General features: G+C 42.8%; 1 protein-coding gene across 1 annotated transcript in view; it reads left to right on the forward strand.

The window, feature by feature from the left end:
• LOC122806472 (rho-related GTP-binding protein RhoA-D) overlaps positions 1-27,431 on the forward strand; it is a 434,939-nt gene that overhangs the window by 50,209 nt on the left and 357,299 nt on the right. Inside the window, exon 2 of the mRNA XM_044076938.1 lies at positions 7,717-7,874. Within this exon, the coding sequence (XP_043932873.1) occupies positions 7,719-7,874 (156 nt within the window). The 5' untranslated portion in view covers positions 7,717-7,718. The remainder of the gene's footprint in view (positions 1-7,716; positions 7,875-27,431) is intronic.

The raw sequence follows: 27,431 nt of genomic DNA on the forward strand, positions 1-27,431 counted from the left end.
ACTAGCCTTCCCTTTTCTTCCTGCCTCCTCTTTCATTCTCCCTTCTTACAGCCATATTCAACTATAGGCAACAACTTATGTTTTTATATTAATCAGCAAATATTCCTTTTTGCATACTCTTTATCAAATTTCTAAACTTTTGTAAATCACATTTGTAAATAAAGTTAGTAACCGATTTGTTTAATGCATACTGTGGACATTTGATTTATGGAACTAATTGTAAAATGTATACTGTGGAGCTTTTCTCCTCAGGTCTCTGCTGAAAAAGAGCACCTTCCCAGCCAGACCAACCCGGTTAACAAATGGGCAGATAAACTTCAAAGCCTCTGCATCTTTATTTATCAACAAACATATGGTTTTGAATAAGTTGTATATGTTTTATAACATTTTTATACTGTGATGTTTCTTTAATGAACAAAATCATTTTTATTGGCTTAATTGGTCATATGACTTAGTATTTTAATTGTTATAAAAATGGTGGTTTTGGTAGGGTATTTGTGTTCTGATGAAGTTCGACAATAAACCGAACGAAAGCGCTTAAAATGCCTGGTGGTCTATTCTGTTCCTTTGGCATTGTGGTGTTTTCTTCTGTTCTAGAGGCTTTTTTAATTTTCATATGAAATTGATACACAAATTCAGTGTTTCAAGAAGGTTCTAACCTTTATTGTACTTTAATACCTCCAGCTCCTTCGCCTCCCTTAAGTGAAAGCTTTGCCAGCCATCCAGAATTGATCTGAGATGGTGCACAATACTAAGGAATGGTCAGAGGTGTTTAGTGGTACCTGAAATGCAGACCCGTTTCTGTGGGGAGGAACCATTGTGACACTTGAGGAGTCTCTCGTATAAATTATCTAGACAAGTTATTTGACTCCACTCTGAAATTAAATAAAAGTGCAAGGTCTTGTAATGGAAGAGTGGGAAGACAAAATGCTGTTTGAAATAAGGCCTGACAGCTTTAGTCAATGAAACAAAGCTAAAAGGTTTAGTATTCTGTGTATCAGTTTTCTGCTGATATGCCAGGTTTTTGGGGAAACAGTTTTATCAAAGTTTACTTTGAGCAGTGCATTGTTCCAGTTTGGGTATTCCTTAACTCTTGCCTGTGAGTTATTACTGTGATTGTAACTATACAGTGTGCAACTGGCTCTTATGTGTGAATGGTAGTTTATTTCATAGTTTGTGTTGTCTTGTTCTTGTTTAGTTCAGTGTCTTTTTTTTTTTTTTCCAGACATTTAAGACATTTACTACTTGGCAAATAATGCATACCTCCCCAGTAAATAGCAGAAACCTAGAATTGTATAAATAATGGTTGCTTGTTCTTGTCCATTCTACTTATTCACTCTGTATTTACTCTTTAAGGGACCCCCTGATGTTGTAGACACTTCTGGTACTGCATTAATGAAAGGCAACTCTAAGTACACAGTTCCACTCCTCAGGGTGTGCAGTGATAATGGTCAACATCCCCTCTGGTGCCAGGATTTATGGATGTGCCAAGATCTCTTGGGTCCTTTCACTTGAAGTAAGACTACTCTGTAGTTATTTCTGACATCAGGTTGGATGACCTTAGACCAGAGGTCTTAAACTTAAATGATCATAAGTGTGCGAGGGCTAATGCACTCTGGTGAGGACTCATTTCTCCAAACATAAATGATATTTTTTGCTACTAGAAATGTAATGCAGTAGCTTCCCTTACCTAGAAATGTGATGGTTTGAGGACTGCAGGACATCGTTCACACAAGGTGACAGACTACAGCTCTGGGCACGTAATTAAATTTGCCTTTTATTATACAAGCTCTTTTACAAATAGTAAAAGAATCATCCACATTTTTGTATTTGCAGTGGAGGCAAAAAAAAATTGATTTATTCATGCCCAGGAATTTCTTTATTGCTGTTTTGGTAGGGGATCCCCAATTCCCCAATATACTTTTAAAATTGAGGCCTCTCTGGTTTATCCCCCAATTTACTCTGAACAGTAATATCCTCATTAAAATAACCCAGTTTTTATAAAGAATGTCCTTAATTTCTTTCAGATTTAGTTATATATGATACCCCCTTTTCCCGATAGTGGATGTAGTACTAACCACTCAATTTGCTACTGTTGTCCCACTAGATGATTCAGTAGAGATTTGTTTATTAAGTGATCCCTTTCAACAGTCATTCAAAATGAGTTTAAGGATACCATCTGCCCCCTTACTTCCTCTACTAGTTCATTAAGTAAGAGGAGGAGGTAACATGTCTACTGACCTATTAACATACTAAAAAAAGTCGTGTCCAATGTTACCATGCAGGCCGCTCTCCCAGATTGACCCTTTACTACTGATTGTTTCTGATGGTAAGGGTGAGAGCTGCTGAAATGAAGGAAGACATTGGAATACATGCTTTATCTATAAATTTTTAATGTATAAAAGTGATGCTATTCTGACCATCAATTATTGGTCGTAATGAGGGGTCAAGACCTTATGGAGTTTAGGAACTCCAAAAATTAATGGTGGTGTCGTGTGTAAATAATTATACAATTTTAAAAGAATCCTATGTTCAGTAAATTTTTAAGTCCATGAGTTGACCATTAATTCTTCTGTAAGCCCCATTAAGTTCTGTAACTTCCTCATAGGTGTCAAGTCTCCAAAATTTCAAGCATATGCTTATTATAATCGTACAAATCCATCACTACCAACCTTTATCTGATTTCATATATCTCACTTTTGTCATTTTAAGAATGCAACATATCCCATTCTTCTTTTTCAAGATTAGAGATTTCTTCCTCCATGGTTAGTTGGGTCGCGGTGCTCTATATTCGGTTGCCATTGGTTCGTTATTTGGGGTGGGTAAAAAAACTTCATTTTGTTGATTCTGTTCTCTTATCCTGTCAGAACACCTCAATGGTGGTTTATCATTATTCCCCATGAAAGTAGTTTCTTGCTGTCACTGATTAGTGAAGTTATGGAATGGTTCAGTTTCCTCCTGGTTAATAATACTACCTTGGAAGGGAATCTATTATTGTGCTGTGATGGATATTTTTCTCCCCCATTGTTGAGACACCAGTGGAAGGGGATGGGCTGTGCTATTGGCATTAGCTGTGCCATTTGTATGTTTAAAAACACAACAAATTCCTAAAGGACTTGAGCAATGGAGATTCCCAATGGAGTCATTAATTTCCTCCTGCATCAGGACCTGCAAAAATTATTCATTAAGCATGAGTGTGAATTCCTTGAATTACTTAAACTTAATGGAATACTTATTGAGAAATTGGGTAATATATATACATATTGTATGTAATACCAGTTTTTCCCCAGTCATTCAAACAGATGTGAATATTTACTGTACATACTACATATTCCCAGTCAACTGTGGTTCTATCTTCAGAAGACCAAACCTCTCATGAAGGATGCTGAATTTTGTATCCTTTGTCTCTTGACAGAATGGGTACAAGAATTTCTAGTCAGACATTCTCCAGATGGCTGTCTGATATTTATCCCATTTGTTTACTCCTGCAAAAAACATTGTCCACAAAACAAAAAGCTCATGCTACAGTTCTTTTGAAAGCTGTACTGCCTTTATCTGGAATTATTCCATAGATGAAATGGATGATAACGTAGTCTTAATTGCATACCTTTTCTAGACACACTGTTAGACACTCCCTCAAAGGTTTGAGCTTTCTTTGGAGCTTTGTTTCTGAGGTTATCCTGTCATGCTTCCACCCAATAAATCCGGTAGCTTGAGATTCTCTTGCAACGGTCAGATCAGAGGGACTGATGAAATAGGACACAACTTAAGTGCTTACCATAAAGCTGGTTCCTTTTCATCCAAGTCAGTCTGAAACAACATCCCCTACCAAATTGCCATTTTCTTACAGATTAGGTGTACTCTCCTAACACTCCATCCTGAATACCTTGGCTGGCAAAGGTTAGGAAGGGCATAGGCTGATTGAGAGAAAATCTAGTGTTCCTGTCACCAAGCTCCTTTAGAAGATGGCTGGTTCTGATCTGACAAGCAGCTCTTTATCTCAAGTTGTACTGGGTGAAAAGAATCCAGAGTTCTATTAAGTATTACTTCCATTAATGTGAAATTGGCCATCCATGTAGAGTTTTGAGGGATCATCTGTGTGATAAAGGTGAACTCTCCTCCCTTTTTTTTTAATCCAGGTTTTACCACGGTAGATAAAACTTTTTGTATGATTTTTTCCGTACAAGACATTTACCAAAGCCACTCATTGTGTCCGGTTCTGTGGAACAGAGTTGAAATCCTGACTATAATAATTGATTTGGTCACTTGTAAAGTCAAATATGCTAAGGCTGTCTTCACCCTCCTTTTGTTGTAGCTTTGGCTTCAGAAAAAAACATTATGCTTGCTTCTTTTCAAGGCACTTAAGTATTAATGAGGCATTCTTGTATGTGATTGAGGCATTCTTGATAGATGAGCATTGTGTAAAAGTGACAAGTGTGACCTCAGCAGTTCCACTAACAGCCAACAAATCAATCTTTCCAGGTACAATAGAGGAAATCCTTGCTTCTTTGTAAACATCTTCCACCCACAAAGCCTACATGGCTAAATGGACTTTTTGTTTCCATTTGAGTATTCCTTAGAGGTCTAAATCCTTATTTTAGTCCTCATCTCTCCTCTCTTCTCATCCTCTCAATTTCAGAAGTAGTTAGTCTTCCATCGGTGTTAATTGGTAGCCATTTCTGGTGTATCTTCTGAATTGGACAGTCTTTCTGTTGCTTCCCTTAATACCTGTATTACATGGCATAGATTCAGAGGTTATGGATTAATTAGATATTCCAAGGCCATTCCGTCTCATGACCATTCTCTTTGCTAGTACCGTCCTTCAGACCACCCCTCTTTTCAAGGAGGGTCATACTGGTCATTCCTGGAGTAAATTTGTGGATACCCATGTAGTTTATTTTGAGGGAAAATACACTGCTTAACATGTTGATGAAGTTTCTCAAAGGTTTGGGTGCCGCTAGGTTATAAACCTTTCCCTTCAGCATGTTTTATTTGTTGAAGATTTGTTATTGATTCCAGCACTGATCCACATAATTGGACTTGTGGAGAAATATAAGGTCCAGGGCAATCTGGTCTCTAAAGGCATGGTAAAAGAGAGCTCCCCTCAGAATTCTGTAAGGCACTAAAAGAGCTTACAGCCTTCCTTTGTAGCTCTGGGACTTCAGGCCTGTGACCTTTTTGGTTGGGAACTTTTGTGTCTTTCTAATTGCTTTTGTTTAGAGAGATGCATTCAAAAATGGGTGCTATCCATTGTCTGATCAGTGTTGAGTATGAGTGACCGATCAGGGTCTATAAAGAGAGATTCCTTTTGAACTTTAGCTGGATTAAATGAAATTTCCTGACAGCAGTTGTTCAATAGCTGTCAAAAGAGAGGGAGCTATAAACCCAAGCACACAGGTTTCATGGTACATTTTTATTTTGTAGGGGTGTATTGTAGGGGTATTTTCAGATCCGCCCCAGCTGAAGACCATTTCCCCTTAGGAAATATTCATGCTAGAAAACTATAAATTTCCTTCATTCGAACCTGCTGCCTCAGCAGTGTTAAAAATACCAGTTATAGACGGGATATTTTCTGGATTCTTTTTGACCAGGCAGATTTTAAATTGCATGCCCTTTCTCTAATAGCTCTCCATTTAATGTTTCATAAAAACTTTGTGACACGTTGATCCATTTTTTTTTTAATGGCAAAGATGGCACCGTGACATTTAAAACAGCCATCAATCAACCTGCTTTCCCCAGCCATGTAAACAGTTGGAATTGTCATCTTCAATGCATGTATGTTCACTGACGGCTAGGATCTTGCATAGTTGGGTGTATTTTGCCAAGACTAAGCCGCCTCTTCTGTTTAGATTTAATATGATCAGGCCCTAGCAATAGTTTAAAGGCTTATTATAGTAGAGCTGTAGCTTTATTTGCTGTTTGAAACTTGTCTTTCGGTGGTATCTCTTACTGCAACGTGGTCTACCCTTATTACCCGTGTGTAACAGTACAATACAATTCATCTGGTATCATTGGATATGGTTGGGTGGGGGGGGAGTCTGCCTGCCTGGTTATGGAAGATGGACCACATCTTACCAGATAAAGTTGTGTTTTGACCTTCTTAAAAGATTTAAAAAAAAATCCACCCTGTGTAAAACCTTCCTTCTGAATATCTGGAGTGGTGTCTCCTTGCTTTTCTCTTTGCTGCTCCATGTTGTAGTAGAAAATTTGAAGAATTAAGTATGTGTGGTGTAAATGGGTATAAGAGGAGTGCTTCTAACAGCCTTGTATCTGCTGAGTGGGCCCAATTGTCTGTTGCATCACTTCTGGTTCCCGAAGTATGTAACTTTTAATTTCTAAAATTGGTATCAAAGTTGTACTTGAGTGAATCATTTCAGTTGCTGGTTTCTTTTCTGGTTACTGACACAAGGAAGAGGAGGAGATTGGAGTACATACTCTTGATCTATATTGCCAACTTGGACTTTCCATAAAGAGGGTGCATCAGATTAGGAGGTTAGAGCAGTTTTTTTTAATCTCCTTTACTACGTGTATCAGGAGGTTGGTAGTTGCTGTATAAACTTTCAGGATGGATTGGTAATAGCATTGTTCCGTCTTTGGGCGGTTAACATAAAATGCGTCTGTAGACCCTTACCAGGGACATGGCTGCCTTTAGTGCTTGCTGCAGAATTGTTTTGTTTTCATCAGACATTTGTACCACAGCTTTGGTAGATGGGTCAAATCGTTATCAAACATTTACTGTGTTTTTGGTTCTGTCTGGGTTTCTTTTGCACCTTCTCTTTAGGCCTTTTTCCATCTTGGCCCTACTGGGAGGTTGTGTTGTGGCTTGAAATTCTTCCTGTCAGTTACTATAAAAGGCATGTACAATCCATTGTAAAATAAAACTACACATCCTATTAGTTGAGCATATTTTCTGCAGTGGTCACACTGTTCCTTTGAGTCTGGGTGGCCTCTCTAGTCTGCATTTCTGGATAGATTTTCCCAAAAGCCTGGAAATACATGGCTTATTTTTTTGCCCTGGGGGTGATGACTTATCCTTGAGGGTTGTCGTCTCCTTGTGCAAGGATCAGCTTAAGGGATGTAGGGGGCTAGTTTTTAGCTACTAATTGATATCAAGTGTATGTATATCCCTCCAACAACCCTTCACAGACACACATGCACATTAAGTGCAGAAGTAGGAAGGATACAGTTTTGTAGAATTGGTAGTAGAAGGAGGACTCCTAAAAAATTTAACCGCAAAAAAGCTTAACTGGCAGGTAAGCTAATATGATGAGTATGCATATATTATTTTGCACCTTAAGATGAGATGTGTGTCCTGAAGTCTACAAAAGAGAATCAAGAAGAGTAATGGTACTTTGAGAATCAAGAAGAGTAATGGTACTTTGAGTGCTGTCTAAACCTCCCAGTGTATTGGTTCTTTGGTGGGAGGGAGTCCTTTACTGCAGATGGAAGACTGCAGGGCTTTGGCAGCTGCAGACCTAGTAGGGAGCTGCATGAAGTTGAGATTTGTACAAGGGACTGTGAAACAATGTACTTCTGTAGTCCGCGGCATCATCGGAGGTTGTGTGAAGTACAGATTTTGGCTCCTGTGCAGCATACCCTATTCTTTCTTTTATTTATTTATTTATTTATACACGTGTGTGTGTGTGTGTGTGTGTGTGTGTGTGTGTGTGTGTATATTTTTAGCACATTCCTTATTTTGTATTTTCTCTCCTTCAGTTATGGCAGCTATTCGGAAAAAGCTGGTTATAGTTGGTGATGGTGCATGTGGAAAGACCTGCTTGCTTATAGTCTTCAGTAAAGACCAGTTTCCTGAGGTTTACGTGCCTACAGTCTTCGAAAACTACATTGCAGACATTGAAGTTGATGGAAAACAGGTGATGTCTCTCTACTTTAAGTTAAATTGCATGTTTTCACTTCCATTATATCTTGTGGACAAGTTTTAGTTTTTAAGAAAACTATAAATGTTAACATAAGACCAGTATCTGACATTACCACTCTACCCTGCTTTTATTTACAGTTTAGTACTGGTATTTACTTTAATGGCACCATAATTATTGACCTTAAATACATAGGATAGTATTTTGACTTTTGCACCAAATGGAACCAATTCCCACACCTCTTATGGAAGAAAGTTATTGGAACAAATATGCAGACAGACTCCCTCGCATCATAGCTAAGGAGTATATACCCTATTGGTCTTAAGCTTGTCTAGCTACTAATGCACTTCAGATGACCTTTATGTATAATTAAGTTTCACTTTTCATTAACTGCAAGTAATGGGCATTCGTATGTGGCCGCAACCAACAGATTACTACCCAGCCCCACCACATAGCCTGCCTTTGTTGTTTTGGGAACAAAGAGCATCAATATCACTGTTACCAGTGTTTAAATTGAGCATATTGTTACTTATGTATACATGAGGCTTTGAGTAGTACTATCTGCCTGAGGGAAATTAAAATAGAATGATGAGAATGGAATCGGTCTGTGATCCCAGTGAGGAATATGAAAGGTAGAAGGTAAGGGACCTTTAATTTTGGTTTATGGTTTCTGGCCTGGTTCACATTCATTGTCCAGTCTACCAGCCATGGCCAGTGCTTTCTTTCTGGCTGCATCATTATGCTTTAATGAAATTTTACCAAAAGGGAAGAGTCCCAGTAAAGAGCCCTGGTGAAAACTCTTGCCAACTTCATGCTCTTGGATGAGGTACTCGCCACATGAACTATGTGGGCTCTGTCTTACAGCCAGTTTGCTATCCATATTATAGGATCTTTAGGTAAAGCAGCTGGCATGCTTATAATGCACAAGTTGAGCATAGATCATATGCTTTGGCTAGGGTCTAGATACTCTGTGAACAGCATGGCCGCTTAAGTCCATGTGACCCACTCAAAGAAGTTAACTATTTAATAGGCAGGAGTCCCCTCTGAAGTCAAACTGAGGATTTGGCCTAATTAGATTTTTGATATTATTAATGAGATCAGCTATGCAAATCACGCAGATAAGGCTGATGGGGTCTATAATTACCATGGTCCGCGGTAGGGCTGGACTGCCTTTTTGTAGTGGTGGTATCACTGCAGTATGCCATAATTCATGTATAAATCCCATGACTAAGCTTAGGTTAAACAGTTTGAGGAGAGTCTTGGCAAGAGTGTGTTTGGCTGTGTTTATTAAATAATTCTATATGTTTGGTACTGAATATCTAGATGTGTTTTTAGGTCCCATAAGTATTTGCAGCCTCTGGCACCTTCAGAACATGATGCCCTTCAAGGATGCATCTGCAGTCATAACATATGGGTTGTCCTGCCTCAGGCAGCCCTTCGGTCGGCCGGTTTCCAAAGTCTGGGTCTGGCCTCGGCTGATGTCGCACTTCACCCGACGTCATAGCTCCTGGGGTATAAAGGCATCAGCCGACGCCATTTTCCCCAGTCTTTCTTGCCGCGCGGTTCCCGAAGCAGAAGCTGTTCGCAAGTGCCGGTCGGTCAGATCCAGAGATTTCAGCTACCGAAGACTTCTAAAAAAGCTAAGTACCCCGTTGGGGACTCTTTCTTGCCTCAGCCGATGTCAGACAAAGTAAATAATTGTTTAACTTGTGGGAAACAAATACCTCATAAGGATTTCCACTCTTACTACCTTCCTTGCTTAGGCCCAGACCATGACGTATCAGCTTGTTTAGCCTGTGCTTCCTTCAACCGACGGACGCTTAGACGTCGGTCGGAGTTTGCTGAAGAGTTTTTTGGCTCCGCTTTTGCATATAAAATGCCGTCGGAGACTCCGACTACACATTTAGCTAAAAAACGCAAGGAAAAGGACCGACACTCGCGGCCCGCGGTTTCGGCTGAAACCACGGTTAGGCCTACCGCGAGTGTCTCTGTTTTGGCTGAAACAGAGACCTCTGTTCTCCCTTCGGCCGAAAGCATGCCTCCGACAACCGAGGCCACACAGGCCCCGGCTGAGTCGGCTACAGAAATTCCTACTGAAGAAGCAGGCACACAAGATTTGTCCGACACCATTCCGTTGGACATCTCTACTCCTGCACGTGGGGCAGCTAGACCCCCTGCTTCTATGTCTATCAAGGCCTTCTCCAGGGCTAAAGCAGCTAAACTATCCAAGGCCTTACCTACAAAAGCTTCCTCTCACAGACCTACCTCAAGTTCTCAGATTCTCAACCTTGCTGAGGACCTTATTTCTCTGATCAGGGGATCCCAACCTCACCCAGACAGGGCCTCACAACCCCTCCTGAAAAGAGGCCTAGGACTGAACCCCCTGAACCTCTCTTTCCTCTGACTATTCCTCGGATGGTTCAGATTTATCTGACCATCATGAAGGACCTTACTCACCTTATGAGGATTCTGATGCAGAAGACTCCATTCCTTCTGCCTCCGCTCCAGAAGAATTTTCATTTGGGGAAACTCTACACTCAGTGAGGGAACACTTCCAATGGCAGGGTCAGGATTTTTCTGATTTTAGGAAAAGGCTAAGGACTTTTTTACATTTACCTCAGCATAGTCCTTTAGCCATACCACCTGTACTGTCAGTTGTTGATGATACATACAATGATGCCAGTACTGCCCCTGATTCTCTTCCCCCGGCCCCTGCCAAACCTGACAGATACTACAGGGTCCCGGATTCTCACTTCCACTTGTATAAGGCCCATGCTGCAGACCCAGAAACCATTTCTCAGGGCCCTAAAGGTGTTGCAGCTGCCCCTGCCAAAAAAACCCTACCCTCTGAAAGAGAATCTAGAGCATTAGAGAGATGGGGTAAAAAGGTTTATACATCTGCTACTCTTTCTGCCAGAGCTTTAAACTGTCAATTTCACATGATACAGTACCAGGAATGTTTGTTGGATCAGCTGAATAAAAAGCTGTCTGAACCTTTAGACCGTAAATCCCTTCAGGATTTGGTACACAACTCTCAGCAGGTCAGTAATCATTTCTTAAAATGTGGCTATGATGCACTGGAGGCTTCATTTAGATCAGCTATGACTGGAGCAGTGATTCGAAGACACGCCTGGCTAAAAGAACAGTCCTTGCCAGACCATGTTAAGTCTAAACTCCTAGATGCCCCTATGGAGAAACAAAGTTTATTTGGCTCCCCTGCACAGGAGGTTCTAAAGAAAGTGGAAGAAAAAGCAAAATCTGTCCAAACAGTCAAGGATTTTCTGCAGGTCCAACCTCCGAGGTTCAGCAGAAATTGGCCTTCAAAAAATTGGTCCTTTCCAGGCACCCCCAGAGCACAGAGAGGCAGAAATAGACACCCAAGAGGCAGAGGACAATCAAGGGGTGCCTACAGGGGTCGTCAGTGGCAACCTGCCAACCAAAGAAGTGCCGCCACAGCTGCGACTGCAACCACTTCCACAGGACAGACACAATGTCTTGGCTCTGATTCCGCTTACCAGGGAACAACTGGAAGCACCCTTTGGTGGAAAGCTAGCTTTATTCTCAAAAAAACTGGCATTGCATTACAGGAGACAAATGGACTTTGCAAACAATAGACAAAGGCTACACGTTTCACTTCCACACTCTACCAAAAAAGAGAGGAATGCCAAACCTTCCACCAAGCCAGAAATCAGAGGCTCTAAAACAAATAATCAGCTTACTAAAGATGAGAGCAATTGAAAAGGTACCATCTATGGAACAAGGCCAAGGATTTTACTCAAGACTATTCCTTGTACCAAGAAAAGAAAATCAATGGAGGCATATTCTCGACTTGTCTGCACTGAATACATATCTCATTGTTCCAAAATTCAAGATGCTGACCCTACAGCGACTTCTTCCTATGTTGGGCAAGGAGTCTTGGCATCTCAAGGAGGCATACCTGCACGTCCCTATACGACCAGATTGCAGAAGACACCTCAGATTTCTTGCAGGATCAGAGCATTATCAATTCTCAGCATTGCCCTTTGGCTTATCTACTGCGCCCAGAGTATTCACGAAATGCCTGGCATCAGTAATTGCACATTGCAGGATTCAGGGAATTCAAATCTACCCATACCTGGACGACTGCCTAATACAAGTGGACAACAAGACAAAAATAATAAAGGATTTGGCCTATGTCATACAACTGCTGCAAGCCTTGGGATACACAGTCAACATACAAAAGTCAAGACTAGTGCCATCCCAAAAGAAAACTTTTTTGGGTGCAGAACTGGACACAATAACTCAGATGGCTTTTCTCACAGAAGAAAAACAAAAGCAACTACCAGTCTACTTCATGACATTAACAAGACAAACTCAGCTTACTGCAAGCAAAGTCCTGCAGACCCTGGGTTACATGGCATCCTGCATAATCTTGATCCCACATGCCAGGCTGGCTGCATATGAGAAAATTACAATGGTACCTAAGGAATGTATGGTCTCGACACAGACAGTCTAGAAGCCCGGATACCAATCATTCCATGCCTGAAAAAAGAATTCCTGTGGTGGGCTCAGGCCTGCCAGATCAACAGAGGATTGCCTTTCCACAAACCACAACCAAGGCAGACCATCACCACGGATGCCTCAGACCTAGGCTGGGGGGCACACATGGAAGACAAGTGTATCCAAGGCCTATGGTCCCAAGACCAGCTGAATCTACACATAAATCTAAAGGAGATGCTGGCAGTGAAGCATGCAATCGAGGCATTCAAATCATTCCTCCAGCAAGGACACCTGCTGATAAGGACGGACAATACCACAGTCATGTGGTACATCAACAAACAGGGAGGCACACATTCATACCCTCTGTGCCAGATGGCAATGGACCTGTGGAACTTAGGCCTGAATCTCCACATCCAACTACAGGCCAGATTCATACCAGGGAAAGAGAATTCACTAGCAGACAGCTTAAGCAGAACTATCACGAATGGATGCTGCATCCAGATATCTTCAAAACCATAACAAAGAAATGGGGAATGCCAGAGATAGACCTGTTCGCCTCCCCACTCAACTACCAACTGAAGAAATTCTGCTCAAGAGTGTACCACCCACAAGCCTGGAGGGTGGACTCCCTTTCTTTCAGCTGGAAGGCCCTGACAGTATATGCCTTCCCACCTCTCCCATTGATGTACAAAGTTCTACTGAAGATCAGAGAGGAACAGCCAAAGGTAATTCTGATAGCTCCAGACTGGCCAAGGCAGCATTGGTACCAGCTACTGAGAAGCATGTCTCGGACGAATTCATGGCCTCTACCTCTGTCCTTTACTTCTAACGCAGAACAACAAGACCCTGCATCCAAACTTAAAAACCCTGCAGCTAACTGCTTGGAAAATTGCATAAAACAAACCCAACCGGTTTTATCTCCGAGGGTTAAGGACATTATCCTGGAGGCTCGCAGACCCTCCACAAGGAAAACATATTCAGCCAAATGGAAGAGATTCCTCATTTGGAGTGCAGCAAAGGGAACAAATGTCACACTGGCAAACCTAGCACACATCCTAGAATACTTAGCAGAACTGTTCCACAATGGCCTGTCCTATTCTTCCATTAAGATTCATGCGTCAGCAATTTCAGCAGATTACAACATGGATCCTCCTGTCTTCTCTTATCCTCTCCTCAGACAATTTTTTGAGAGTAATCAAAAATGTAAAACCTCCAAGGAAACCACCTCTGCCTGCATGGGATCTCAGTTTTGTGCTAGAAAGATTAACACTTCCCCCTTTTGAATCAGCAGCAACAGCAGACTTACAGTTCTTATCTTGGAAAACTGCCTTCCTGCTAGCAATCATTTCAGCAAGAAGGGTATCCGAGTTACAGGCATTAATGGCAGTGCAGCCTTTCCTCATCTTTCACCAGGATAGAGTGTCTCTGAGAACCAATCCTACTTTTATGCCAAAGGTGGTATCCAGGGTATCCTTGAACCAAGCTATTCATTTACCTACATTCTTCCCTAACCCACAGAACAGGGGGGGAAAACTACTACACACCTTGGATGTACACAGACAACTGCGCTACTATCTGGACAGAACTAAGGCCAGCAGAAAAACTGACCAGCTTCTGGTAGCATATGCAACAGGAGTGCAAGGAAAAGCAATTTCAAAACCGACAATATCAAAATGGATAGGAAATTGCATTCGATTCTGCTACTCATTTCATGGAAAGACAACTCCTGAAAATATCAGGCCTCACTCCACAAGAGCTACAGCTTTCCTATGAGGTGTGGCTACCAAAGACATTTTAGAAGCTGCTACTTGGAGCTCCGTGCATACATTTGCCAAGCATTACAATCTTCCTTTATACTCCAGATTCCGAGCAGGTTTTGCAACTGCAGTTTTACAAGGGATCTTAACTACACCTTAGTGCCTCCTCCCCCAGTTTGGCTATGGTATTCTACCCATATGTTATGACTGCAGATGCATCCTTGAAGGACATAGTACAGTTTTGTACCTACCATAAATGTAGATGTCCGATAGGTATGCATCTGCAGTCAGGATTACCCACCCTCCTTCCCCTCTGTGGTATTCCTTTTTGATTTCTACTGTTTGGAGTTTTCTACTTTTATACAAATTTAGCCTTCCTAGAGGGCACCTGGCATCTGGGGCAAGAAACACTGAGGAAAATGGCGTTGGCTGATGCCTTTATATCCCAGGAGCTATGACGTCGGGTGAAGTGCGACATCGTCCGAGGCCAGACCCAGACTTTGGAATCCGGCCGACCGAAGGGCTGCCTGAGGCAGGACACCCCATATGTTATGACTGCAGATGCATACCTATCGGACATCTACATTTATGGTAGGTACAAAACTGTACTTTCCTGAAGGTGATAATAGGGGGATTGTACAAGATTCTTGGACATATGGAGATGAATAGATTTTTCATAGTGGGGGGTGAAGTTTGCAATTAACTTGTTTGTTACTGTATTGGTGATATCGGAGTCAGAGGGGAGTCATCCCACTTAGGATAAGTTCTTAACATTGTTGGATATTATTCCTTAGTCTCCTAACTTCGCTAAACGATTTGTATTCACAAAATTTCAGGATGTTGCACTAAAACAGCAGATGTCCATAGACAAACCTATTTTCGCAACTCTTTAATTGAGATTTCCCAGAAACTAGAGGGACAGGATGAATAGGATACATCTTTTTGAAGCCTTGCCCCTTTCATCTAATCCGATCGATGGATCTTTGGGCCACTTGTCTGATCAGGACTGTCAATACTGCAGCTCACACCTCGAGCTCCTTTAAATTTTCCTATATTGCATCTGTGAGTGTAGCTACCATGGATCTCCAAGCGATCAGGCACTAGTCTGTCCTCCAAAAGGTAAGTGCTCCACCTCTTTCCCCTAGAAACTTTAGTACAACTAAAATGGAATAGAAATATACTTTTCTTAATATTTCAGAACTCGTATGTCGTCTTGATAAATCCTTCCTTAGTGTTGTGTAGGTGTTTGGCCTCCTGACACCACTAATCCTTTTTGATTCTTGGTGAATATAAAACGTAACTTTTCAGTAGAATAGATAAACCTTATTATTTAAATATTTTTATTCAGCCATACTTTTGTATGTTTGCGTGTTCATTAGTAATGAAAAAAAGACAAGAAGAACTTAAAATGCTCAAACTATGGCCACAGAATTCCACCCCAGGACACCCATGAGTTGCACGCAGTGTGTTTTTGTGTGTGTGTCGGGGGGGGGGGGGTAGAACATTTGTCTGGATTGTTCTATCTGTAATGCCTTTAGCTTGGAAAATAGGAAATCTGCTGTGCACAAACAGGTCCGTGGAGTCAAGAAAACAAGATGCCTATTTATTAAAAATAATGGAAAGATTCAGAAGGACAAAACCAAAGATTTGATGTCTTTTCCTTCCATTTCAGTCCATGTGTTATCATATCCAAGGCTGGAATCTCAGAATCTTCATCACCAAAGCTCTTAGCTACCTTCCCATAATGCTCTGCACACCCAAGTCTCCTCAGATCTCATTTGCTGCTTTCAGTGTCGACACATTTGTACAGAGCTCCAGTTAAGTGCCTTTTCATTAGTATTTTCCTCTTCTAATAGCGTTTGATTATTTCTTGATATTGTTGGTTTACAGATATCTTCCCCCCCTTTTTTGAGTCTGTATGCATCTATAATGTGAGTTTTGTGTGCGTGTTAGCCTTGCTCCTGTCATTTTCTGTCACGTTGATTTCTTCTCTACTTGTCTCTGTTTGTATATATATATATATATATATATATATATATATATATATATATATATATATATATATATATATATATACACACACTTGCATATATATAATGTGTATATATATATATATAATTTACAAAAAAGGGTTGTAGTGTTGAGTAGTGCTGCTTATATTAGTGGATTCTTATTGTGCGTTTGGTTCTTGTTCTGTCTTTAATATCTTATTTAAGTTCAGTGGACAAGATATTGGCTTTAAAAAGGTGTTTGGAATGTGTGCCTAAGTTGCCCCCCCCCCCAGACAACTGCATTTTATTTCCTAGGTGTAGCCCACCTTGATTCTGATTGTCTGGCCGGCATGAGGGCTCTGAGTGAAAGCAGGGCAAGATTGGTGTTGAGGAGCATGCTTCTATGCTGCTTACCCCTGCCAAGACTGCCATTTCTCCTCTTCCTTTGAAGAATCCATTGGAGAAGAAAAATGGTAAAGATGAGGATCGAGAGGACTGGAAAGAAAAAGAGAATGAAAATCAAAAAGAAAGACTTTAAAGAGGGAGTGCGCTAAACAAAGAGAAAAAGGCCCAGAAATGTTGTGATTTTTCTTTTGGAAGGTCTGCTAGATCAGAAGGCGCCAAGGCCCTTAGTTCCTCCAGCTCTCTGTTTGACTCCGGAATCTGTAGCCCACTAACATAATCTTTGTCCATATCGGCTCTGGCCTTGGATCCAAACAAATCTCTGGCATGGAACATTCTGAGCCTAGTGACTGCAGTTTTTGGTTCGGATCCATTCACCATTTATCCATATTACTCTGGATCCAGAGTGCCGCGGAGGTGGTGCTGCGGTTGCGTTGTTGCCTCACAGTAAGACGCTGTCCAGTTCGATTCTCAGCTAGAGCGTCTTCTGCTTAGTGACATGCGTGAATGGGCGTACCTTCGTTGAAGGTTGTGCATCGGGGCTGGTAACTCTGCATGTAAAAACCAATCATTAGCGGACCAGAGTTCTGTGGCGACCCCTAACCGGGAAAAAGCCGAGACACAACAACTCTGGATCCAGAGTCTTCTCAGAAGCTGTACCCTCATTGAGTGCAAGCTTCTCCTTTCCAGACCCAAGACATTATCCAACCTTTGCCTCAGTGCAGTAAGCTAGCTTCTGAGTGTTTGGTTTATAATAGATCAGCTCATGCGAAGACCCAAATGGACTTGATGCCCCCCAACCCAGGTCCATAGGGATGGGAATCCTCTTTGGGGCCCATGGCTCGGTGCTGGTGACCGTGGTTCTGACATAAACCTCTCTTGTTACCATTGAAAGATTGTATGCCATCTGCCTTGATGTGCTCTATTCCACTCTTCACTGGGCCAATGGTATCCTGGAGCCATGGGGTCAGAGTAGAGGGCCCGGGTTTGGGCTCTAATCTGAGGTTATCATAGCCGTACCTATCCCTGTGTGCTTAAGCTCCAGACAGCTTCATCTTTTGATTTCCATTTCAGACCTGGCTGGGTTGGAGGCTGGAGTTAGGGTCTCTCCTAGATCTCTGGTTCATAGGTAGGTACTAGGCTATTAGCCCTAGGGCCTATATAAGCCTAGCCAAGCGGTACCTTGGCTATTGCCACCCAAGAAAATTATTTTCCTATGCCCCTGTCAAGCAGAGCCACAGAAGTGATCCCCGGGGTGAATTTCCTATTTCCCATTCAATCATCGAGATTTTTGTTAATGAGGTGCTTTGTTGTTCCAGAGTGTCTGGGACAGGAGTCTATCCCTCCAGCATGTTCTGTTTGTTGTGGTGACAAGGTTTAGGTCCTTGGAGTGTGTAGCTCAGAGGGATTGGGATTTCTTTATGTGGAGCATGTCCAACAGCTTTGGGTTTGACATAGCTTTGTATGTTAGGTAGGGATCACCTCTGAGTAGGCGATATGTGACAGCGTAAAGCTGGAGTTTTGAGACTGTCTGCATAGGGCATCTGTTTGAGGCCAGTAATCCTTTTTGTGAGGTATTTCTGTGGCTTTTCCAGTTGTAGATGTGTGAGGTATTTCTGTGGCTTTTCCAGTTGTAGATGTGTGAGGTATTTCTGTGGCTTTTCCAGTTGTAGATGTCTTGAGGTACATACCCAAAGGGGCATTGGTACTCTATAATGGGTCTGAGTGATGAGTAGAGGGAACAATGACCTCTCTTTTCTAGATGAGAAACCTTTTGTGATGAGGTGTGCCATGTAGAAGGATTTCCCGATTACTGTGGCGATGCAATTATCAATGGCGAGACTACTGTCCACCTGTGTCCTAAGGTCTCATCACACTTCGGTGTTAAGTAGACTACCGCCTATGTGGTAGTTCATGGGTACAGAGTTTTTACCAAAAGGGATGACTATGCACTTTTTGGCACTGAGCTTGAGGCCATGGCTTTGACATCAGGCATCTGTCTCAGTGATGCCCTTTTGTAGGATGTCCGCATCGTTAGGAGTTTATGGCTCCTAGTTTGCAGTCATTTGCGAACTTTTAGCCAAAGATCTTCTGTGTTAGCCTGTACTTCAGAGAAGTAGATGCCAAACAGGAGAGGACCTAGGACTGAACCCTGTGGTACTCCTCATCACTGGTCTGAAGTTGGATTTTAAGTCTGCTACTTTCACAGTGTGAGTTCTGTCATGAGCCAGTTGGCAACCCATCTTGTGACATAGGGATTTATACCTAGTTTAGTGAGTTTGTCTATAATTCCAGAGTGGGGGATGGTGTCGAAAGCCTTTGCGAGATCTAGATGGGCTGTGTGAATCACCTTACCCTCATCTATGGTTTTGGTGACCGCTTTAAAGAAGTCTATCAGGTTTAGGAGACATTATGTGCCTTTTACAAACCCAAACTGGGTAGGGTCCAGAGTTTGGAGATTACCAATGTCATTGTTTAGAAGTTCCATGATACGCTCCATAACCTTGCAAACCAGGCTCATCAGGCTAATGGGGCGGTAGTTCCTGGGGTCCGTGGTGGCTCCCCCTTTGTGGAGTGGGATAACCATTGCTGTGCGCCTTTCAGTGGGCACAAAGCCTGAGGTGAGGCTATGACTGAACATGGTACTAAGGTGGAGTGCCAGATCGTTCTGTAGTTCATGTAGAACGCAGCCTGGGATGTTGTCCGGTCCCATGGATGCTGTGTTCTTGGCTTTGGAGAGAGTGTTTTCTTACCTGTGAAGCCATGATTACAGGTACTTTGCGTTCTTCTGGTATAGAGATGGGCCCTTTAGGGGATGAGAGCGGGAAGTTAGCACCTATCTGCCAGGATGTTGGCAATATCGGTTCTGTATATTTAGTGCCATTGTGCTGTAACTCAGAGCAGATCTGGGTGTTGCCATTGAGACATTGAGATTCTTGACATAGCTATAGAATGCTTTGTGGTTGTCTTTAGAATCAGTGGTGATTTTGTTTTTGTAACCAGCTTTGGAGGATTTTGAGGGATCTCTGCTTCTTACTGAGGCTGACCATGGAGTTCCTCCAATCATGGGATTTTACTCTCTCTTTTTGCAACAGTTTCTTCTGTTTCAGAGTTTGTTTTGTAGCAGGGGACCACCAGATTGGCTTCCTTTTTTTTTTTTTTTTTTAAGGCTAGTATCTTGGTTCTGTTGGGGATTGTACGGTCCATGCACTCGTGTAAGTGCTTATAAAATGCAATTGTATAGGATTCAGCAGTCATATCTCTATTGTCCATCAGCATGGGTGTCTGGAAGTTTGCCACTTCTGTCTTAAGCATGAAGTTGGCTTTGGAGAAATTATTTATGGTGGTTTCCCTAGTGGGGGTGGGATGTGGATGTCTGGGGTAATTTGCTTGTGGTCCTATCTGACCAATGAGGAATTGACCTCTGGTGTGGAACACTGGTTGCCCATGTTGATAATGACCAGGTCTAGGATATAGAGGATTCCTTTCTATCTGGCTGGAGTTGGCATTCATAGTAGAAAGGATACAAAGTTTGAGTCAAGAATTTCTGCTGCTCTCTCATATCCATTCAGATTCTCTCATCCATCTAAGGTCACAGTGTCCCATCAGCTGTCCCTATGACAAGCCTGCACCATCAGACATAGAGCAGCCCCCAGACCCAGGGCTCTCCATGGCCTCCTTGCCCTCAAGTTGACCACTGTTTCCCACAATCCTCCAACTCTAGTGATGGCCAGACTATCTAAAGACAGTTTTGCACATCCTTTTCCTTTCTCTGAAGCCCTCTACCAGAAAGGTGTATGTTGTCAAGTGGAGAAGATTTCTGTCTAGGCTAATTCCAAGGGGCTTTGATCCCTTTTGCCCCTTTAAATGCCATTTTAAATTTTCTGCCTGTCCTTTTCCATTGTGCTAAGTTTACCGCCATTTAAGGTCCAACTGGTAGCTATATCAAACTTTCACATCAGTCATGGCCAACTTCTGATTGCTCCTCCAAGACTGTCTAAAGCCTTTTTGAAGGTTGTATTTTTGCTTGGGCCTCCAGTGAGAGATCCCATTCCCCCATGTTATTTGCCCTTTTTCATTCAAGCTTTGACCAGGGCCCTCTTTGAACCATCTATTTACAGATTACAAGCTTCTCTCCTGGAAGACTTACTCTGTGTTCACAGTAATCTCAGCCAAAAAGAATATCGGAACTTCAATTTTTATCCAGCATATAGCCGTACCTTTGTTTCTAGAATTTAGTTTTTCTTCCTACCTGCCTAAGGTGGACTTTGAGTCTTATTTGAATAAATTGATTCATTTGGCACTTTTCTTTCCCAACTTCAGTAAAAAAGGTGAATCTAAGCATCCTTGTTTCAACTTCTGTTGGTAGTTGAGGTTGTTTGGATAGGGCAAAACACACCAGGAAATTAGATCGGTTTTGTGTGCTTTGCTAGAACTAAGCTTTGAAAACCAGTGTATATAAGTGGCCCTGTCCAGACTTCTTTCCCATTACATTTCCTTTGTTTATTCCATGAAAGGTCATGCTCTTCCTTTTTAAGCCTAAGGCCCACTGTACTAGGCAGGTGCTACTTCAATGGCCTCCTTTAGCCGTACTTTTCTGAATGATATTTTACAGCAGATGTGTAGTCTAACTCGCACACTTTTTTATGTTTTCCATTATAAATTGGACATTCAGCCTAAATTCAGATCTTCTTTTGGATCTATTTTGTGGAATGTTCTCTCTTAATACTACCATACTGTTTGGCTAGGGACTCTGTCCCACAGGTTGATTATATGTGGAAAATACATAATCGGATAGGACAATCATGTTCTTACCATTCCTTCCTTCCTTCCTTTCCCCCCTCCCAAATTGTTATTGCTAGTTGCAGCTCCTGGCAGACCTTTCAGACTGGAGAACTTGTTTTGTGAAGTCCTCTGGTCTGTTGTTTGACTTCCATTAATGCGAGTCTGTTGATGGAGTTCAGGTATGATGCAACAAACTCTATCTGAGGCAACTATTATGTGTGCAGAATATTATTTGAGAGGAGGTTTATCTTTGGTTCTGAAGATTATGAGATACCTGCATCGGATCAGATTGCTCACAAGCTGAAACAGATGGAATAAGATAACATTGATCTAGCATTATGGTAAATGCACAAGTTTTGTATGTTGTTGATGACTCCCTTGTAGCCCAGGTAGCATTAGTGGTGTTTTTAGCATTAGTGGTGTTTTTTTGCCTTGCCAAGGGCAATTGCCAGAAGTTACCCACAGGTTGGACCTTCACACGGTAAAAGGGTGCTCTCATTTATCCAAACCTAAAGGCATTGAACCTCATATTTTGGATGATGGGTTTCTAATTCTTTCAGGCACCTTTTAATCCAAGATCATGCTACTAGTGGTAAAGGAGACTAGGAAACCTCCAAGAAGATTTTGTTCTAAATGGAAAAGGTTTTCTATGTGGTGCTGCAGTATGGAACAGGACCCATTACAAGTGTAGGCAGCCTTTATCCTCTGTGTATACTCATCAGTTAAGGTCTAGAATAGCCTCTTGTATAGTTCTCAGCCATTTCATCTTGCCTGCTTGTTGATCCTTCTGTTTCTTGTTATGAAGTCCTTAGTATTTCTTAAGGGTGTCCTCCATATCAGGCCTCTACACATCAGGCCTACTAGGAAATCTAGTCCTTTAGACTGGAATTATAACCTTGTAACAGTGTGTACCGTTTAGAAGCAGCTTTCTACCTCTAGAAACTCTTGACTTGAAAGACTGTTGCAAGGGTCTGGATCACAGGCTGCTTTATTCGTCTTTCTTAGCTGTTCATAAAGATACTGTTAAGCTCAGAACTAATCCTTCCCTTTTTGCTAAAATTGACAGCTGAGCTGTGTCTGAATCAATCCATCCATCTTCCTGTCTTTGCCAATTCACAGAGTAAGAGAGAGAGATTATTTCATTTGTTTTCGTCCACTGACAGTTGATATTCTGTAGTTTTTTTATTCTTTTTTGAAGGAAACATATTAGGCCTTCCAGTCCCTAAATGGACCGCTTCAAGGTGGTTAGCCCTTTTCCATCTTTTTCTGTTACTCCTTCCATAGTAAAGCACCTCAAGGACAGATGAAAGCCAAGTTGTAGCTTTTTCTGCCCCCCCCCCCCCAAGGGCCTTAACTTTTAAAGTCAGTCTAGAGGTGGCTAACTTTTTTTGTTCACACTTTCACAAAAACATTACAAAATAAATGGCTTTTATAGAGCCAGAGCAGGATTTTCCAGAACTATTCATCAAGGTTTATTGGACTCTTTCAGGCTACACCCTTTCCTCCTAAAACCTTTGGGGATCATCCCTTGCATCAGGAATATTACAACATAGTATAATTGTTCAAGATCTTACCATAACAGTAGCTGTTGGATCAAGTAGATCAGTGTTACAATGTGTGCACCCAGACTCCTTCCCCCCTGTCCCCCCATCTTTGGGCAAGGTAGATTACCATTAGATGTTATGTAGTCCTATCTCGCCTCCATTATTGCATGTGGGTTCGGAGCCGATCCTCGGCTCTGACTCTGCTGCTTAGAAAGCCTGAAAACTTCTGATTGGCTTGTGGCTAGTAGGTATCCCATGGTGCATGCGCACATTGCCCAGATCTCGTTTGCCACGTCTTCAGTCGGAAGCTTCTTTTGGTTGGCCATGGCTAAGTGATTTAGTTTATTACTAATTAGGAGGTTTTGCTTTGTGTGAAGTGTTATTCTGTTTGCTGACTGTTTTATTGTAATACCAATTTGTGTCTTTAACCGGATTTGACTTACTGTTTTAAAAATTCTTGGGCCTGTTGGCCATTTGTGTGTGGTTCCTGTGAGTGTGTGCTTTTAGACTAGACCGTTTAACTTAGAGGTGCTAGTTCATTCTCTCTTTCTTTCTTGCACTAGGTTCGTTTAAGCTGGAGAACATAGTAAAACCCCTCTTATTTTTGTTGTGGGTGTTGGGGCTAGATCTGTTTAAGTTAGAGGATCTAGTTCCCCTCGTTGTGCGAGTGTGTTGTTTTTTCTCTACTGCCATTATGTCCAAAGAACATAAACAGTCAGGGTTTAAAAAGTGTGCAAAATGTTTGCAGAAAATGTCCATCACCGATGGACATAACGTCTGTGTGCACTGTTTAGGGGCCATACATCTTCAAGAAACTTTTGTCATTCCTTTAGCCCTAGAGTGCTCCAGGAATGGAAGAATAAGCTGATCCTAAAAGGCATGTTAAAATCTTCCTTCGAGGAAGACCTAGCCAGTTCTGCCTCCTCTGCTAGGTCGCAGTCTTCTAGAACGGGTAAGGGCAAGACCTTCTCCAGCCTCAACTTCTGTCTCTGAACCTCCACAGAAGTTACCAAAATCGGAGTTGGCCTCTGTCTCTTCGGCTCCACTGTCTTCGGAGCAGATTGAGATTTTGGACACAGACCCTGCAGTATCGGCACACAAGTGTTTCGGTGCCGATCACTAGCAGTCCTCTTCGGAGCCGGTCTACAGACATTCCACCGGTCTCCCCTACTCTAAAATCGCCTATATTGCAGAGAGCAAGGTCTCCCATACTGTCCTCCAGGAGCTTATAGGTTCATAGGTTCATACTAGGCTATCTGCCCTAGGGCATTTATAAGCCTAGCCACAGTGTGTTTGGCTTTCGCCACCCATTTTAAATTAATTTTGCTATGCCTTTTTTTGAGGCTAGTATACTGTGCCTCTGTCTAACAGTGACACAGAAGTGATAGCCGGGGTAAACCTACGATCTCCCATCCACTCATCAAGATTCCTCTTGGAGAGTCAATGTGGGACTCTGCCTAACCTGGACTGGGATTTTTTTCCAGAGTGAAGGGAGCCTCTGGGTTATGAATCTGTCCCTCCAGCATGTCCTATTTATTTCAGTGCTGAGGTTCAAGTCTCTCGAGCGAGCTTCGATGGGATTTGGATTTTCTGAGGTGCAGCATGTCCATTAATTCCGGGTTGGACATGGCTTTATACGTCAGGCACAGATTGCCTCTGAGCAGGCGGTATGCCACTGAGTAGAGCTGGAGTTTCTTTAACCGGGCAGCTTATGGCATCTGTTTGAGCCCTTTGATCCTCTTGGTGAGGTACTTTTGGGGTCTTTCCAGTTGCTGCAGGTGTCTGGTAAGGTACATCCCAAAAGGGGCATTGTACTCAATTATGGGCCTGATGAGGGATGAGTAAAGAGGCATGATGGGCCTGATGAGGGATGAGTAAAGAGGCATGATGACCTCACCTGATCTAGATGTGAATCCCTTCATGATTAGGTGGGCTATATAAAATGTTTTTCTAACCACTTTGGCCACGTGGTTGTCAAATGAGAGATTGCTATCAACTTGGGTCCCCAGGTCCCTAATGACTTCTTCTGTACTTAATGGATTACCACCTATGTGGTAATTTGTGGGCACTTTGTTTTGCCAAAGGAGATGACTATACACTTTTTGGCGTTTAGCTTGAGGCCATGGCTGTGGCACCAGTTGTCTGTTTCTATGAGGCCCTTTTGGAGGATGCTTGTGTCGGCTGGAGAGTTGATTATGGCGCCCAGTTTGCAGTCATCTGCGAACTTGGTCAGCCACAGTCCTTCCGTGTTGGCCTGTACCACCGTGAAATATATACCGAACAAGAGAGGTCCCAGGACTGAGCCTTGTGGGACGCCACTTGTAACTGGTTTGGAGTCTGACATGGCTCCAGCAATTCTAACCATGTGGGTTCTGTCCTTGAGCCAGTTTGCAACCCATCTAGTGACATAGGGGTTTATATTTAAGCTGGTGAGCTTATCTATAATGCCGGAGTGGGGTATTGTATCGAAGGCTTTTGCGAGGTCCAGGTAGGCTGTGTGGACCGCCTTCCCCTCGTCAATGGCCTTGGTGACTGTTTCAAAGAAATCAACAAGGTTTAAGAGGCAGGATCTGCCCTTAAAGCCAAACTGGGTAGGATCCAGTGTCTGTAGGTCCCCAATATCTTTATTTATGAGGTCCATGATGATCCTTTCCATAGCTTTGCAGACCAAGCTAGTCAGGCTTATGGGGTGATAGTTTCCAGGATCTGTTGAGGCACCACCTTTGTGGAGAGGTACCACTGTTGCTGTACGCCACTCTTTGGGTACATATCCTGTAGTAAGGCTAAGATTGAACAGTAGTTTTATGTTTGTTTGGGTTTAGCTCTTCTTGGAGTTCATGTAGGACGCAGCCTGGGACACCATCTGGTCCCATTGATGCTGTGTTTTTTGCTTTGGAGAGGGCGGCTCTTACCTGAGCATCTGAGATGTCAGGGGGGCAGCACTCTGTTGGGATAGATATTTGCCCTTTTGGTGGGGAGAGCGGGGAGAAGTTTGCACTGAACCTGTCAGCTAGGATGTTGGCAATGTCTGTGGGCTCGGTGTATTTTTTGTCAATTTGGACTAATTCTGAGCATATCTGGGAATTCCCACCCAGGTTCCTAACATAACTGAAGAAAGCTTTGTGATTATCCTTGGTGTCCTGTGCAATTGTCTCTCAAAGCTGGCCTTAGACGATTTTATGAGTGCCCGTAGTTTTTTGCTAATACTGATCAGAGATGCCTTCCCTTTTTGGGATTTTGCTCTCTCATGTAGTAGCTTCCTCCTTCTATTGTATAGTTTGTTTATGGCTGGGGTCCACCAGACAGGATGTCTGCCTTTGGAGGATTGGGTCTTGGTTTTGTTTCGGATTGCATGATCCATGCATTCCTGAAGGTGTTCATAGAATGTGTTTATAAAGGATTCTGCAGTCTGGGCCGTATTTTCCACAGGCCCGGGGGCTTTGAAGGATTTTGCCTCGGTTTTGAGGCGTGTGAAATTTGCTTTAGAGAAGTTTTTCACTGTGGTTTTCTGGGCAGGGGGTGGGGTTGGGATGTGAATATCCAGTGAGATTAGTTTATGGTCTGATCTTACCAGTGAGGGATACACTTCTGGTCTGGAGCATAGTGTCCCCATGTTGGTGATGATCAGGTGCAGTATGTTTTCCCCTCTTGTGGGAGTGGTAACAAGTTGTTCCATAGCATTTGAGTTTATAAATTCTAGGAACCTTTGGGCTAGGGTGTTGGGAGCTAGAGTAATGCTCCCAGTCTATGTTTGGGTAGTTGAAGTCGCCCAATATAATGGTATTTTGAGAGACCTTCATATTTTCCAGTATTCTCAGGAAGGCCAAGTGGGGTTCCTGTGTTTGGGAGGGTGGTCTGTAGCAGGCTATAAACTGGAAGGCAGTTTTACCCACAGTTAGTTGCACATGGATAGTCTCTGATGCTTCATGCTGTGCCACCAACCTGTCATCCTGGGGGGGGGGAGAGGATGCTGAGACCGTAGTCTGTGCTTGAGGGAGTATAGCATCGGTACTCCTACATGGGACGGATGAGCTATCCAACATGCTCCTCATCCTCACGAAGAAGGATGTCTTCACGAAGAAGACATCAAAAGAGTGGTGCTCAGATTAAGTCATCGGCCTTGCCAAAATTTTTATCGGCTCCAACCCTTTCAGTCTCGGAGCAGACTCCTGCTCTTTTTCCTCCTCCAACCCAGATTGGGCCTTTTGGAGCCGATGTCAGCACCGACTGTAGTGGTGTCCTCTGCTCCAGCACCCCATGTGGTTGTCTTGGAGCTGAGCTCCACTCTGCCACTATCAGCACCGTCCAAAGTGTCTAGGGTCCGAAGCTCTTTCGTCGGCCCTGAGGGGGACACTTGGAATCGAACCTCTTCGGTGTGGAGTCCTCCTCTTGGTGCGCCGGCCCGAGTGAGAACCCTACATCGTTCTGAGCCGATTCTTTTGGAGCTATCGGCACCTACGCTCTCTTTGGCGGCGGGGCATCGTTCGGAGACTGAGGAATTGGTCTTCGTGAGGTGAGGAGCATGTTGGATAGCTCATCCGTCCCACGTAGGAGTACCGATGCTATACTCCCTCAAGCACAGACTATGGTCTCGGC

Source organism: Protopterus annectens, chromosome 7.part0, assembly GCF_019279795.1.
Source record: "Protopterus annectens isolate FY-2018-M chromosome 7.part0, PAN1.0, whole genome shotgun sequence".
Classification (NCBI taxonomy): domain Eukaryota; kingdom Metazoa; phylum Chordata; order Ceratodontiformes; family Protopteridae; genus Protopterus; species Protopterus annectens.